Here is a 17,690-nt window from a genome sequence, read left to right as displayed (position 1 = left end):
CGGAGCGAAAGAGACAGAATTGAGACGGCGAACGAGTGAATTGCGAACCGCGAACGAATGCGAATGCGAATGCACGAGTACGAGCAATAATAATAGCAACAAAATTTTCCTTTTCTAGGTCTAGGCCAGATGCACAATTACATTCTAAAATATGCACACAGCTGAGCACATATATAAATATATATACATGTATATATATATGGCAATATCGCCGGGGAGCGAGCAATGTTGCTGACGTTTCCAGCAACAACAGGTAACCCGAATGACAGTACTTGGGATTTAGGGCCACCACTTGACTTCCCCATTATATCGCTTATACCATATACGTGTATATGTGGGGGAATCTACAAAGCGATATCCGTGATTATTCACCGACTTGGACTAGTCTCGTTCGCGGTTCCTGCAACCTATAAATATTAATATATAGTGGCAGATACATATATATGGCCGGATTATAGATGCACACGATGTAGTCAGACATCCGCCTAATATTTTCTGTTCTGCAATTGCAGTGGCCGTTGGCATTGCCGTTGCCGTTGCAGTTGCAGTTGGTATCTCGATGTTGTTCTTGTGAGCCTCTTACGCATTCAATTTTTGCTTTCGTTTTCCACGTATCTGTTTATTTGTTTTGAAGGACAAGCCCCATGTGTCGATGTGTCTGGGTGTCGATCTGAATACCGAACTGCAACAGCCACAAAAACAATCTATTTACGCATAGACAATGTTGTCGCATAATGAGCACGCAATGGGCCAATGTTTTTTATAGGTAGGTAGTACTTTTCTGGGTCCCTTAATTATTTTTAATTAGAAAATAGACTAATTATTCTGTTGAAGAACTTAATGAAAATCATACATTTTAACACTCTTCCCCCTAACTTTCAAATTGCTTGTTTTTCAAATGCCATCTTTGTGGAGAACTTTTCTTTGGTAGGTTTATACCATATCATAATCCAGCACACAAAATATTTGTATTTTCTCCTGTTCAAAAATGCATTCTATGTGCCATCGCACAGCCAATTAGTCTTCTGCATTTATGACACACTTACGATGCGAGACGGTTTTCCGCTTATTTTCCCCCATTTCCCGACACTACACTCGCTAATTCCGATTCGCACAAGCGAAAAGGAGAGTGGAAAGAAACATGCATATCCGTTGCCACAATTATATATAGTATATAGTGCTTCGATTCAGATGTGTGTCGGCACGATCAGAAGGCTAGACGCAGCACATGACGGATCGTGTCCAAAAGTTGGTGGCGTGGGACTGACAGGAGGAAATAATTAGGGGCAACACGTTGATCAATTGAAAAGGGGGAAGAGGTAGACGTGGGGTATATGTGGGAGAAGATCTCAAATTTGCATTCCTTAAATCCCATAAGACATAACAAGACATATCCCAATATTGGGCCTGTTAAAAATAAATTAGCATATCGAGTCTATGTCCGAAGATAATGACCTTTTTTTGGTACTGCAACGTAAAAAAATAAATTCTTCAAATATCTGGCTTATTCTTGTGATATGACGATATTTAACAACTATTTAATACAGATTTACAGTTTTCGTCGATTTACAAAAATTCTACAAAATGTTTTCTTGTTCTTTTGTATAAACTATTAAAACAGCCTTGTGTAAATTCTGAAGATAACTTTATTTTACATTATTTGCAATTGCTTGCTGCTGAAAATACTGTCAAATGTTTTGACCAAATTGTATTAATATAATATTTATATATCACATAATATATAATTGTGTACCTATAATGAACTCAGATTATAAAATGTTTAATAGATCATAAAATGTGATGGCTTTAAAAATAAATAATAATAATATGTCAAAAAGTGCGTCCAGAGATAAGCATTTGAAATACAATTCCTGATTGTGCTAAACATGTGCTACAATATGGTAAATTATTTCATTAGGAGAGAGTTCTGGTTTCTCTTCTGATCAATATCTCATGAATATGAATCATAAAAAGTTTAATCATTTTTGATAAAGTTCGGTCATCAAATGTTGAGAGCAAAGTTCGCACAGAACGGATTAACTTTTAGAAATACAATTCCTGCATACAATGATTTATTTATTTCTTAAAATCGTATCTTATTGATCGCAGGAAGTTAAATTAAGTTCAGCTCAATCCAGCAATCGATTATCAAATTTTGTGCTGTGCAGCAAACATTCAGTTTGCCAAAGACGGAAAATGGGATATGCAAACAAGAAGCGACAACTCGGATGCCCCCATGTTCAAATGTATGTATATTATAGCGCCGCAGTAGATTCTTTCCTTCTACATTTCGATTGGGTGGGATGGTATGGTATGGGATGTGGGGTGTTGGGTGGGTTTCCACGTGGCCGGGCGGGAGGTGTTGAGGAGGTGGGGGGATCGACGAACATTGCAAAAGGGGAGCAGAGCAGAGCAGAGTAAAACAGAGCTTTCGCACACTGCGAAATGCTTATATGGCACTGCCTTGTTTGTGTGTGTTTTATATGCGCCGTGTGTGCGTTTGTTTGCTTGTGTGTATGTACGGGCGGGTGCAGCGAACTAATTCAAGGCTGCATACCACACACGCTACGGCAAAAATAAAGCTATCAATGTGTTTGTCGCTCTCTCTTTGCTTTTGGCCTCTCTCTATCTCTATCTCGGTGTCTATCTCTTGGTGCTCGCACTCTCCCTCTCTCTGCGAACTGCATTGGTGGTTGTGTGCAAGACAAGTTCAGCGCTAAACATTCAAAGTCGTTGTGAGGGGGGGTTAGGTGAGGTGCGGTGAGGGGGTGGGTGGTGGTGCGGATTGGGGGATCGCACCGCAGACTGCGACTGAGAATTTTGTAAGGTTGTATCATCATCATCGTCGTCAGTTGCCGCTGCTCTGCTCTTGCCTTTTGTTTTCATTTCAGCCTTTTAACAAGATGCGACTGGCGGCACACGCTCTAATGCAATCAAAGGCCCAGCGTAAACTGGAACTGGAGTCGCGTTTAGCTCAGGGCCGGTTTTAAAGGCCCTAAAGTTTGGGCGGCTATATAGCATCTAACTTAACAATTCTGGTAGTCATGTTAAATATTGGATTATCCTTGTCATTGGGTAAACTTAATTTTGTCTGAGTGTTCTCAAATTTTACATTAATATTTTTAAATAAATTATTATATTATTATATTCCATATTCTGTTAAAGAACTACATAATAAGAAGCTTGTATAAGGTAATATCAGGAAACTTCTAAATTAAATTTTTTAAATTAAGTTCATTATTTTTTTTTCATATTAATAATAAACCTATATTTAACTATATGTATAGCTAATCACTAAGAACATTAAAAAAATGTAGAGAAGAGAACTTTGATGACTTTTAACAAATAGTTATACAACAAAAAACATATTTCTAAGTTCCTAATCATCATATTAAAGCAATTAATTCGAAATAAAACGACATTATTAAATTTTGACAAAATTATAACAAATCATAATTAAAATGTTCAAGGAACTAGTATATTTTAGATTGTTGGTTATATTTCATGTAAAAATAAATTTCGTAACAATTTAACGAAATGAAAAACCCGGACCAATCTGAGATTTGTATATTTTCTCTGCCAGTGTTGAACATAAAACAGAGAGAAAATGCAAACAAATGTATCTCGATATTGCCCCCGTCTTTATCCTATTGCATTATTGTTTCTCTTTCTCTGCTCGTTGTTTTTTTTGCTGATGAGGTGAAGGTGAAAATTTGTGCAAAACAGCTTGCCGGCCCCCTTTCTATGGGTCCCAGAAACACAAAAAACAGACAATAGGGATGCCCGAACGGGTTGCATGTTGCTGTTGCTGTTGCTGCTGTGTTAATGGGTTACAGTGCAATTAGGACAGCGGAGGGGCGACAATGAGACAGTAGTTGTGTGTGTACTATATATTGAATCTGATTAATATGTAATGAGAGCGCTGATGTATGCAAATCAGGAGAAGGAAGTCCTGGTTGAAAGTATTGCACAATGCAAGGCAAAGAGGGGGAGTTCATTTTGAATAATAAACTGATAAACGGAAGAAGTTATCAAAGCGGTAACACAACACCCAATTATTTCAACAAAATTTAATTTCTATTAATAAAGAAATTAGGTAAACGTAAAATTTCATCAAATACAAATCGGTATTAGTTTTATTACGGCAAGCGAAAATATAAATATTACCCATATTACCGTCAAGCCAGTAACCAAAAATCTATTATAATACCAATTATATTTTTTGTAATATATATTAAGCCGTTTTAATAATATTTTTAAACTCTACAAAATGTAATTTAAGTGTGTTAATAAGTTCAAAGAATCACAAGAGGCAAAGTTCAGGTTCCTTAAATTTTCCAGCCTAATTCCGGGCGTAATTATCTCGAAACACATCAGCCCGTCCCAAAAACTAATTAAGCGTTTCCATCTGTGAGCTCAAAAAGTGCCACTGGACCATTAATCAATCTGCAACTTGACAAAATGGCGTTCAAAATGACTTCATTGGCAGTACAAAAGACACGAAGCCATAATGCTGCTTATATAACGAGGCTAAGGCGAGGCTCCTGCCAAAAAACGAGAACACGGCAGCAACAACGACATTAGCAGCAGCAGCAGCAGCAACAACTAAACGATATCCGTTAAAACTTGAACTCGGCGGTCAACCTGCAATGCGTACAGCAGCAGCAACAACACACGAACGAATTTAGATAAGTCGCAAAACAAATATATAAAAAAATAAAACAAAAAATAAGAAAACACAACAGAAACACAGTAACAAGAAAGGAAGTTAGCTTTGACAAGACGAAGTTTAAATACACTCGAGGTTGACTTAGCCTCAGAACATTTCTATTTAAATGAGTTCACGAAACCTTTCTGAAGTTTAGTAATATATTTCGATCCAGAGAGTAGCCTACTGTTTATAAAAAAAAAATATACCGCTGATTACCAAATATTCACAATCAATGAAGCTATGTAAATTTGACAACCATTTCTAGATTTCAAATGCTTGTATTTGATAATTTTATTTGAAGGCTAATATTTTTACGCTCGCAATTTGTGCAAAAATTTTAGGGCAATAGCCTTCAAATAAAATTATCAAATACAAGCTTTTGATGTTAATCTTAATATCGCATGCATTCAAAATATAAAGATTTTATTTTTGATTTAATAAACGTAAACCAACATATATTTTTCAAAAGGATTAGTACTGAACATATGTATTTAGTCAAAATGGAATCTATATCAAATTAGGAAAATAATTCTCATTATATTAAATTAAACATTTTTAATAGCTATTTTAGAAAAAGTTACTTTACTATATACTTTCATGAGTTCTTGTGCTACAAACTTTTGACCAAAATTAGAATACCCTCTGCAGAGGTATTAAAATGAGAAAACACAATAGCAACAGTAACAACAAATGCCAAAGCAATCAACAAAATTGCAAAGTGCATTTTGCAGTGGCAACGTTTGGCACTCAGATTTTGGGGGGTGGGAGGGGGTTGTTTCGGGGGGTTTTGGGGGGCCTCTTGGGGGTGTGCAGTGGCAAGTGGCAAGTGGGGGTTGTCGCTGGTGACAGTGACGTGCTCGGCCCGGTTCGGTTCGGTTCAGTTCGTTTGCTGGCTGGCAATGGACAAATGAACGCCCCTGACATCGTTAGTTGTTGTTGCTGCTGTTGTTGCCCGTGTTGTGTTGCTGCTGCAATTGTTCGTCGTCGTTGTTGTTGTCGTTGTCGTTGTAATTGTTGTTAGACGCTTTGCTGGCCGGGGCACGCAGAAATCCTGATTTGGTTATAACAACGCACATTTTAAAAAGCGAAAAAAAGAAAAACGGCTACAGCAGCAGCAGCATGATTTGAAATTCAAATTGGCAATCCAAATCTAAAGCCGAAAGGCAGCCAAGAAATGCGTGCACTGAGCTATAGCCATGAGCAGTGGCTAAAATGATACATACTCGCACTCGTAGAATAGAAAATGTCAGCCGGAGTAATCAAATAAATAATCTGGCTAAGTGCTGCCAGGGATGGCGATGAGCGACTTTAACTAACCGAAAGTGAAACCAAAAGTGCAGATGCAATTGCGACTGCAAAAGAAAGTGAAACGTGAAGTCTTAACTGGGAAATTGCATAGCGAGTGAAATGTAAAATTCGTTTACATATATTATACATATATATAATTTCGTGAAATCAATTAAATCATTTTCCATTTATAACATAGAAATTTAACTAGATTAGATAACAAAGCACAATGGTACTAGCCTTGATATTTTTAAATTTATTTTATAGCTTTATTATATAGCTTTCATTAAAATATAGATTTTAAAGAATTTATTATATTTTAAATTTAAGGAAAATAAATCGATTTCAAAGAAACTAAAGCTTTACCTTAACTATCAAATTATATTTTCTCAAACTTTATAATAATGTTAGAAAAATAAAGAATTCAAAAATCGAAAACAATTATTCGTGTATTCGCATCTTCAAGTTCCTAAAATATATAAAAACGTTTAAAAGCAAGCTACACATTTAAACATCTAAAAGTTATTCGCCAGATGAAAAGAGAGCGTTAGATTCAAGCGAAAGAACAACATAAATCAGCTAATTATACAATAAAATACTGCATAATAAGATAAGCTAAAACTATGTATGTAAATTAAATACGTATTTAAAGTTCGCAGTACTTAGCGAAACTGTAGTCTTCTTCTATAGTACGGCTTAGATTTAAATAAATATAATCTTTTGCACTCAATAGTACCACAATTATGAAAAATGAATACCAAATGGTAATCGTTAAAATTATCCTGACATCAAAACTAACAAATATTCTCTAATTGTGGTTAACAATCGAAACACAAATAGACATGCAAAGCGAATACTTGTAAATGAATTGTTGGAATTATCACCACTCAAATGTACACAGAATTGGTGGCTACCAATCATTCTGTCAATTGAATAGATCCCAGCCAGCGATTTTCCCATAGCACCCAGCCCTCGAGTGAGCGGACTAACGCAGAAACTAACGCACTTTTCAAAAAAAAACAGAAAAAGATCAAATAAAACTGCGGCTTGGTCGTGTGGAACCCCTTGACATTAATAGCGAGTCGCAAAGTCTGACTCGAAGAGAGGCCCAAGAGAAGGCTGCAGGGGTTTGCATGGGGATGGGGGGGTGGATTTTGGGGGGCAAGGGGATGCCGTTGGCCGCCGCAAAAGAACCTTGGACTGACGCTGAACTCGCTGCAAAGTGAACAATCTTAGCCGTCTACGACGCGTCGGTAGCGTTGACGACCGCTCGCAATGTCAACGGCTCGAGTCGAGCAGCATTTCAATGACTGCCACTGCCTGGGTTGCGGATCCGACTTCCAATCCGATTCAGAATCCCAATCCAAGTCGGCGGCGTATCCTTGAAACCGAGAGTTCAATGCTTGGGCCGTGCGGCGATTGAACCCAGCCAGAAAACACCCAGAAAAAAGGCAGCGCCAGGAATTTCTCGTCCTTCTTTGCCCCCAAAATAAATTCGAAGTCACTGGGAGAAAAATAATGTCACTTATCCCTGATAGTTGCTTTTTAATATGACATTTCTTGAAGTCCCAAAATTATATGATTTTTAATCATATGACCAAATTAACACCTTTATAAACATTAGTATTGCATCTACCTCAGGAAATTTCATTTAAATATATTATACTATATCAGATTTTCCTAGAGTGATTAAGGCTACTAATGAAATCCCTTGAGATTGAAAATCCTTTTAAACGCATTTATAAATATGCTATGCAAAAAGATACCTTAACCCTAAAAGCATGCAACAAAATATGTAATCAGATTGTAAATGTTAAAGGTTTTTGAAGAGATTTATAAATCTTCAAAGATTTTTTTACGTTAATCTTCTAGTTAAATCGTTTGTCTTTAATAGTATTTAGTTTATTATAATATGTTCTAATAAACCGGAGAAGTGCCAACTGAACATACCATTATTGAACATTGTGCCTATTTTTCCATCTGATATCCCTGACGTAAATGTTTCCCGCAGTGCATTGAAAAAGTGGGCGGCCGTAGGGCGCAGGACCCAAATGATTGCGGCTCGTTTACAGCCTGAACTTCAACGAAATTATTCAAGTTCAAGGTTGCCGGAAAGCCCGATTCGAACCCCAAAACCCCAAAACCCCAAAAAACCCCCACCCAAACAGTCGGCTCTTTGTCTGCCGCACGCACGCACACACCCACCCTCACACACACTCTCACACTCGCACACACACGCACAGCAAAATGGCCGACTAACGGAAGGGAGTGTGGGCAGCCATTTTGTCTGCGGCCCGAAACACCAATGCAAGCGCAGACTTAGGCAGACGGCAGCCTAAATATGTACATTGTGATACATATATATATACAGCGAACATTTCCTACAAACGACCGGCCCACCCACAATCACCACCCACACAAACACAGACGAAGCGAGGCAAATATCCTTTTGACCTTGAGCGCACAATTTCCACACGCAAAATTTATTGACCCGACTGTCTGACTTGGCTTCGCCCCATTCGGAAACTTTTGAAAACAAAAACGAGCAGCGAAAAAAGGAGCAAGGCCCGGCTCCTCGCTGGGTTCTGTCTGGGTTTTTCTTTTTTTTTTGTTGCTTTTTTTGTTTTCCTTTTTCGCCCAAGAAAAGGAAGTAGGTGCCCACAGAAAAGGACTGTGGGTGGGTGTGTGTGTGTGTGTGTGGCATTCAGACGCTTCCCAGAACCGGGGGCTCCGTCTGCCTTTCGTGTCAATAGACGGTTATTTGTCTGCCTCCTAAAAACCAAACCCCTACAAAATCCCCACCCCAGCGGGCGGTACACCCTCCCCCTCCCCCTCCACGGTTTATTTTTTTTTTAGGCGTTACGACGAGACAACAACCCGAGTTGCGAGCGTCGACATTTATATTTCAGTCTGGGACTTTGAGTGGTTGAGTGGCTCGGTGGTTTGGTGGCTCGGTCGTTAGGTGGTTGACTGTCTTAGGGGGCGTTGGGGCGGTGCCTTGAAGGGAGGACATCCTGTCGGGATTTAATAAACAAGTTACTGGCCTTTTTATTTATTTCGGGCAGTTGTTTGGCTGACAGTTTTGCGCCGATCAGGAGAGGGGATTTAATACAAATTATGCCCCGGCCAGATGGGAAATTCAATTAGTTAAAATACAAGTAAATATTTTCCTAGAGGGCATTTTTAAAGATTATTAACGAGAGCATTGGAAATCTTTAAACTCATGGCAAGCATTGTGATTTTTCTAGTATAAAAATTAGTTTGGGCCTTCATTGCATTTTCTCTAATACTTGAATGAAATTTTTTTGGTAATTAAACTTAAACTTACTGTCTAATCCGCCTTTATTAAGATTATAATAATTTGCAACAAATATGAATTTTAGCCATTAAATCTTTGTTTTAAATTCTTCTCAAGAAATTAAATCGAAAGCTTTAACAGCTTTTTAGCCAGCTCTCAGTACCCTTAAAACTGTAAGCTCTTTTCAATGTTTCACTAACTGTAACATTTACAAACCTAACTTTTAGATAGGTTTATTAATCCATAAGGCCATTATATGTGGATAACATTAGTATCTAGTATTTTATGATAAAATATACAATCCTAGAACAATTTAAATAATTTTTAGTCCTTTTCAAAACGAGAGAATGCCACAAAATCTATTTAAGATGGCAGCCTGCTTTAGAAGCTTAAAAAAATATTTTTTTTGCATAAATGTGTACCCAAACTACCCAAGAATGTGTCCTTAAAATTTCAGAATCAAATTCAAAATATTTTTAAATTAAACAAAATGAATACGTTTAAAAATAAATGCTTGAATTATCCGAGTTCTATATTTTTATTTACCGTTTGCATGTAGATAAATGTTATCTACATGTCAAATACAAGTAAGATATTAGGTGCCGCGAGCACTCTCTAGATGGCGCCACCAAGTACGGTGAATGTAAGATTCATGTAGATATCTACGGGTAGTGTGTCATAACTTAATGTGGTCGAACAAAGTGGCAGCTCTTACAAAAGGCGCCGAATTTGAATAAAATGAAAGAAATAAAACTTGTCTAATAAAATTAGGTTTCAGAGAAACTTTCTTTACATAAACTTTATTAAAACTGATACCAAAAGAAATATAGAAGAGTTTTTGACTTCTTTGTGAAAATATACTGTACTGTAAGAACCCTTGAATTGCCTTATTTGGTAATACCCAATATACTCTATGTATCAAATTTCTGCAGTTTTTTTTTTAAATAAAATAAATGAAAACATTTGACTCACCGCTGAGTTTGTCCAGTCGCTTCTCTATGTTGAGGCACTTGGACATGAGCTTCTCGACGAGCAGGGGATTGGCGGCTGCGCTGGTCACGAACCGCGGCTCCTCCGCCAGCGGCTGTCCGCCCATGAGGGCGTACTCCAGCTTGGTGGCACAGTCGCCGGCTACTCCGCCGCCGGAACCAGCTCCTCCTCCTCCACCTCCGCCGCCTCCACCATTGTTGTTGATCAAGTCGCCACAGAGAGCGGCAGCTGCAGCGGCAATCGCCGCCGAGGCCGCCGAATTGGAGGAGCCGAAGGCCAGGAGCGCCTGCTGGCCACCGGCATCGCCGGAATCGGCCAGACTGGCGGCCACCGAGTCGACCAATCCCTGGGCACTCAGCTGGGCATTCTCTTTGGCTAACAGATCATCGTTGGCCACCACGGCGGCGGCCACGCTGGCAAAGTCATCATCCGTGATCACATTATTGTTGTTCTCCTCCTGGGAAACATTTGGTTGCAGCGGGAGGAGCAGGAGTTGTTACAGCGGAGAGGGAAAGAGATGAGTAGAAAACAGAAAGGGAAGACAAACAAATGATGAAAAATCCATATAAAATCGGGGCTATAGATCTAAGCATATGTTTTTGATGGGTTTATGTATATATATTATGGGCAGTTTGTTAAACTTCTCTGTTCTGTTCTTGGCGGATGTACATTTTCGACTTTCACCTCGACGGTGGCCAAATCGGATAGCAGGCTCTCGATCTCGAAGTTGCTCTCGGAGAAGCTGCGGAAGAGCTCGTCGGAGGAGTCGCCTCCGCAGAGCGGCTCCACCACCACGTTCACGTTGCGGGCCGCCGCTCCATTCAGTTCGTTTCCGGCGGATGCCACGCCTCCACCTACGCCTCCGCCTCCGACGGACTGCTGCGGATTGTTCGGATTGACGGCAGATTGGATCGAGGGATTCAAGTTTTCCGTTCCAGTAACCGTAGAATCATCCTGGAAAAGGAGTAATAGAATTAAAATAATTGAATCAAAGTGGTGCTTTAAGCTTGAGTTAAATAAATAAATTGTTTACTATGTTCTTCGTATATGTTGGAAACAATTTTAAATTAACTTTAAAGCATCGCTTTCAAACTGTTAACTGTAATTGCATATTTATAAATTACTATACTGTAACATCCAGTACTTTTATGAAAAATGTAAAAGGAAAACGCTTATGTAAATAAATATATTGATCAAAACATTTAATAATTTAATTTATTAAAACTTAAATTTAGAAAAAAATAATATGCATAATAATTCGTTTAAAACAAGAGACCATACCTGATCTAGAGAATACTTTAAGAAATTTTTGAAATATTATTTAAAGGACATGAGGTATTAAAAAAAACATCAATTTTAATGTTCATAATCAGAAAATACGAATTTAAAAATGTCAATATAGGAACTCATTTGCATTTATGTTGTTTTTATAAAAATACAAATTTAAAAATAGAAATGCATTAGCTTCTATTTTGTTTTTATGCTCTCGGCTTTGTAAAAAAAAGAGTAATCAACATGTAGTTTTAATTAACAGGGATCGGATTTTTAATATAAGATTTGTAATGTCTGAAGCCAAACCAAGCTTCGTCCAACGAAAATTATGGGGGAATTTAAAGAATGGTGGTTCCTCCACTACCACGATATACTCACAGCTATGCATGTGCCCAAGTCTAGACCACCAACAAGACGACCATCGTTATCCGGACACCAGAGCAGTGCATCGTCGATAAAGGGCATCGCTGATAGGGCAAAGCCTGCACTGCAAATACTGTTAACTGCCAGCGTGTAGCCGTTTCCTGAATACCCCTGCCAGTCGCGAAAGTTCTGATCAATCTTGATGCCACCCAGGTCCAGGGTTCTCCTCGCGTCTCAAACCAGGAAAGTGTTAACTAGTTTCGCTGCGGAAACTCCTCTCTCTTCCAATTCGATATTTGTATACCTATCACACTTGGTATAAAATTTGGATTTCTGTTCGTTTCACAATGTTATTATCATAAGAATTGCGTGGAAATTTTGTTGTAGGCACTTTATATGAGACGGTTTTGGTTTGGTTATTTAAAATTTGTATAAAGTTTACTTTGCTTTTTTAGTCTTGTTTGCTTTTGGACGTACGATCGCACAAAAAATAAAGACAGTGTAAAAGTTTTAACGCACTTAAAAATGTAAAGATTTCAAAATCCTTTCCCGTTGTATATATGTAATTTTAAATTTAATATTATTTTGGCTTTGTTTTGGAGTCTGCAAAAGAAGAAAATGGTTTATTTAATTAGTCAGGTGTTTCAATATGTTTTCAAAACTATTATATGCTTATAAGAATTACTATTTTGTTGTCGCTTGCATTTTATATTAGTTTTTATACCCTTGCAGAGGGTATTATAATTTCAGTCAAAAGTTTGCAACGCAGTGAAGGAGACATTTCCGACCCTATAAAGTATATATATTCTTGATCAGGATCACCTCCTGAGTTGATATAGCCATGTCCGTCTGTCCGTCTGTCCGTCTGTCCGTCTGTCCGTCCGTCCGTTTCTACGCAAACTAGTCCCTCAGTTTTAAAGCTATCTGCTTGAAACTTTCCCAAAAGTTGTCTTTCTATTGCAGGTAGTATATAAGTCGGAACGAGCCGGATCGGGCGACTATATCATATAGCTGCCATATAACTGAACGATCGAAAAAGCCATAACGTTGGTGTTTTTAAAGTCAGGAAGTTGGGATTTTCTATGAGTTTTATTTTTGGCCAATTAATCCGACCTACCGAATTTCATAAAGATCGGACGACTATATCCTATAGCCACCATATAACTGATTGATCGGAAATGCCATAACTTGGGTGTTTGTAAAGTTAGGAAGTTGGGAATTTCTATGGGTTTAATGTTTGGCCAATCAATCTGACCTACCAAATTTCATAAGGATCGGCCGACTATATCTTATAGCTGCCATATAACTGAACGATTGGAAATGCCATAACTTTGGTGTTTTTAAAGTTAGGAAGTTGGGACTTTTTATGAGTATTAAGAATACATCATATGAATAATTTTAAAGAATATAATTTACAGAATATTCTGCAAGGGTATATCAACTTCGGCTCCGGCCGAAGTTAGCTTTTCTTCTTGTTAACCTTAACTTAAATCTAAATACTTAGAAAATGAAATTTAAAAGCCTACATCTATAAATATTTGTTCTTCAATTTGTAATTGCAATTTATTGATTAAATTATACTATAAAGCATACTTATTTTCTGTTTCATTATTTGTAATGAATGTTCTAGTCTTGTACCTTAAGCATGAGCTTATTTATCATAATATATTTCTTATTATTATCAAAATCTGATAGGCCACACCTTCTATTTTGAATTATCTATATCTAACGTCAAGGCGTTTTAATTGCATTGGCAACAACGTACTTTGTTGGGGAAATTCCAGACCATCTGAATTCGCATCTGCATGCCAACAATGCGGCATCATTGGGCATCCATTAAAATATTTACATTTTCCACAAAGTCCATCCGTGGGCAATATATACAGAGGTGTTCGCCAGAGCAAAAGGCAAGAAGAGGATGAAAATATAGAAAGTCGTCTCGTTGCATTGTTTCAATTTTTGCCTTGTGGCTTCCGGTTATAACTAATTTTCCTCTGAATCAAAGTTTTTCTCCCCGCTCGTCTTCGTCTTCGCCTTTGCCTTTATATTGTGTTTTTTTTTGTTTCGTTGTTGTTAGTGTTTAAAGTTCAATAACATTAGAAATTGCGAATTACAACATAAAAGCAAGAGCGGAAAGAAAACTCGGCGATCGGGGCAAGCTGCATCCATCGTGCAGCACAAATTTTGTGGCAAACTAAAACTGAAAACTGCGAGCAAAAAAAATCAAAAAAAAAACAACAAAAAGAAAGAAAGACAAAAACGAAAATAGAAGCAAAGCTGGAAAAATGCTTTTTACATAACATGTTACTGAACTGCAGGCACACCGCACTGCGGCAACACCAACAAAATGCAACGGCAGCGGCAACAAGTTTTGCACTCGCCAAATTCATTACAAGTGAAAGTCCAAAAACAACAGCAACATCAGTATTTGCAACAGCAACAACAACAACATGCATTCACAGCGCAAAAAGTTCGTTAACATTGAACTACGAAGCAAACGAGGCGGAATACGAAGAGAAAAATGCGCATAGAAAAAATAAAACTAAACTGCAGCAAACTTGAAAGCACTCGCAGCAGCAACAACAAACAAAAGCTGCTGTTTGTAAAAAATATTATAAAATAGGAGATTGGTTAAAAAACAACATCAATTACATACATATGTTGTAACACAGAAGACAACAAAACAATAGATGCCTAACCCTATTTTAATAGCTCCACATAAAGAGTCTCATTAGTTATTAAAGCTGGCAAAGCTTTAAAGGTGTCACATGATTTTTGAAAAATATCAACGATAATATGGATAAAACTTAAGTAAAAGCTCAATATTTAATTTATTATTTTAAAGACACATATATATAATTTGTTATAATAATTTGCCAGAGCTCAAAATTAAATTATTATTATTATATTTTATATATGTTATGTATGTATATTAGTTGTTACAATATAAACTTTATTAAATTAAGATCTTTATGTGTGATGATACGATATTATTATTGTTTCAATATAATCAGAAGAAATACTAAAGTATAACAATCTTCATAGCTTATAGTTATTTTGTTAACGAATATTATGAGAAAAAATCCGACGGAAAATCAAAAAATAAACAATTTATATCCTTTATCCCATAAATAAGTAAAAAAAAATAATACAGATAAGAGCACAGAATCTCTTAGCTAAAAATAAAAACTTTATTAGAAGTACCTATGAAAATTATTAAGGAAAACTTAAAGCAGCAATATCGATGAGTCTTGCAGGAAGATTTAAAAAAGAGGCAAAATATTGACGTAATAAAAAATGCAGTAGAATCAGGTGCAAAACATCTTATAAAAGAAATTACACATGCAGCATCTTTTAAAAGAAATTACAGCAGCAATAAAAAAGTGATTAAGTAGCAAGTTCAGTATAACAAAAAAGAAGAAAACATTGAAAATAACATCGTTTGAGAAACAATATAAATCGCATTACCAGCATTAGAAAATAAAAGAACAAAAACTTATGGAACGGCACACGAGCAACATTAGTTGCTGGCGGAGAGCAGCAGCACAAATATAAGCAATAGAAACGGCAGCAACATCAATTGCCGCAGTGCAACAGCAGCAACATGCTGCACAGACATTACAACATTGCGCTGCCTGGCACCCGCGTCATCATCATTTCTCCTTTTTCAACTCCCTATCGCTACTTTTCTTTTGCCCGCTTCGGGTTTTCCACAGCTCTGCTGTGGCTATATTATGATGCGCATGCGCGGCGGAAAACTCGTTTTTCATTATTCAATACAAGCGATTCAAGCCGCTGCAGCTATTTCACTTTCCAGCCAAACTGCAAGTTCAGGCGAAAAAAGCGAAAGAAAACTTGAAAGAGCTGAAAAAACACAATCAGAGAGAAAAAAAAGGAAAACGAGAAGCACGAAAGGAAAAGCCAATGGAAAACCTCCAGCCTCAGCTGGCGCCAAGTTTGCCATTTGCCCGTTTACTGTTCGCCATTCCCCGCGGCCTGAATTATAATTAGACATTTGGCCCAAGCTGCTCAACATTTATGCAAAATATTGGGTTCCCCCTTTCGTATAGCGAATAATCACAGAGCCACGGTGCGTATACGCAATCTCTGATTAGCTCGGCAATCGGCGGGCCAGATTGCATAGAAAAGCGCACTGACATGTGTACTTAGACGAGAATCTACACTATGCAGCCCGCAGTCACTTCCTGGTTTCCCCTCGCAAGTGGCTGGCAATGAGAATTCCCAATTTGGGTGTGCCCGTTGATCGCCGATCGCCGATTGACCAGTGAGCGGTATCCAGTACCCAGTACCCAGTACTATAGTACTCGTACTCCCCAGTCATCGAGTGCTCTCCACATCGGCGTTCTTTTCGCGAAAGTTGAAAGCTTTCCAGTTTTTCCTGGGAGTGGTGACCTTAAGGTGGCTGAGTAGGCACACTGCAGTCGACAATGCATACAGTAATTTCGGTTCGGAAGTCAAAATATAAATTTAAAGAACAGGAAAAGCTTAATTTATACACAAATTTTAAACTATATTATTTATACTATTTGTACTATTTTTAATATGTAAAAGGTGTGTTTAAAAGCCAAAAATGTGTACTTTAATTTTTAGCAGTTGCACAAAAGTTTCCATACAAAATTACTCATACGACATGTAATGTCAATCAATTAAAAAAATGATACAATAGTTAAACAATTATTTAAAATACAGTAAGATATCTTTATAAAAATAATATATTTTTTTAAGCTATATTTTTTTTTAAACAAGTACTACATTCAAATCTAGTTTTATAAATATTTATTTTGCTAATTTATTTAATTTCGTTTAATTTTATTTAAATAACTTATTATGTACATTAAAAAAAAAACATTTCAATAAAAAACATTTTTTTAATATTAAAAAAACAATTAAAATAAAATGTATTCATTAAAAAGTCTTTATTTATTATTTTAAACATATTACTAATGGTAACTATTAAACTTATTTATTAGGCTTGCTCTTTACTTAATCAAAAAGCCCTCATAAAACATGCAACAAATTTAAACTTAAAAATTATTTTAATTAATACTCTAATTTCGCCATTTTCGTTTTACCAAAAATAGGCTAGACATTATTAAAATGTGAATTATGAGAGAGGTTTTAAAATAGTTAATCGTCGAATTACTCACCTTTCGCTTTTTTTGTTGTCGTTGTCCGTTGACGATCCTCGACGTTGCTGAATGTTGGTTACTTATTTAATTATTTACTTGTTGTAAATGGTTTCGTTGGTGTAAATATATAAATTTTGATTGTTTTTGCTGTTTGTATATTTTGTATATTGAACTACGTATTAATTTGTAAGTTAATATTATTATTATCCGTAAGGCAGTGTAAAGTTATCAAAAAGTTGTTGTTTGCTTTTTTGGGTTGCTTCACTTGTTGCACATTGACCGATGCGCCACTTGATGTTGTTGTTGTTGTATTTGTTTCGCCGCGCACTAGGGCGCATTTTAATTAGTTATGTTTTTAATAGGTTTTCGTTTTTTTTTAGCTTTTTGTGACCGCCACACTTGTCACAGGTAATTTGAGGAGTTTGGGGAAACAGTCTCTGAATTAGCCCACTTTGCCGATTTTATCTTACAGCGAATGCGATAGATGTATAGAGTTTTATTGCCATTAGCATTATCGATGGCATTGACCAAATTTGCATCAGTTCCCAGTTTGCTGCTTTTGGCACGCATTTATGGTGTTTGAAGGTGCGCTGGGGCATTTGGGGGCGGGGGGCGGGGC

At 37.0% G+C, this 17,690-nt stretch overlaps 1 protein-coding gene across 1 annotated transcript in view; it reads right to left on the bottom strand.

The window, feature by feature from the left end:
* Positions 1–17,478, bottom strand: part of LOC108049405 (ecdysone-induced protein 74EF) — a 49,908-nt gene extending 32,430 nt beyond the window's left edge. The window contains exons 1-4 of the mRNA XM_017130580.2: positions 17,090–17,478; positions 11,937–12,524; positions 10,956–11,240; positions 10,269–10,743 (exon numbers count right to left, since the gene is read on the bottom strand). Of these exons, the coding sequence (XP_016986069.1) occupies positions 10,269–10,743; positions 10,956–11,240; positions 11,937–12,023 (847 nt within the window). The 5' untranslated portion in view covers positions 12,024–12,524; positions 17,090–17,478. The remainder of the gene's footprint in view (positions 1–10,268; positions 10,744–10,955; positions 11,241–11,936; positions 12,525–17,089) is intronic.
* Between the last annotated feature and the right edge of the window lie 212 nt (positions 17,479–17,690).

This window comes from Drosophila rhopaloa, unplaced genomic scaffold (genome assembly GCF_018152115.1).
Source record: "Drosophila rhopaloa isolate 14029-0021.01 unplaced genomic scaffold, ASM1815211v1 contig_150, whole genome shotgun sequence".
NCBI lineage: Eukaryota > Metazoa > Arthropoda > Insecta > Diptera > Drosophilidae > Drosophila > Drosophila rhopaloa.
The sequence above is the reverse complement of the archived record's forward strand: the minus strand, read 5'-3'. Positions and strand labels throughout refer to the sequence as shown.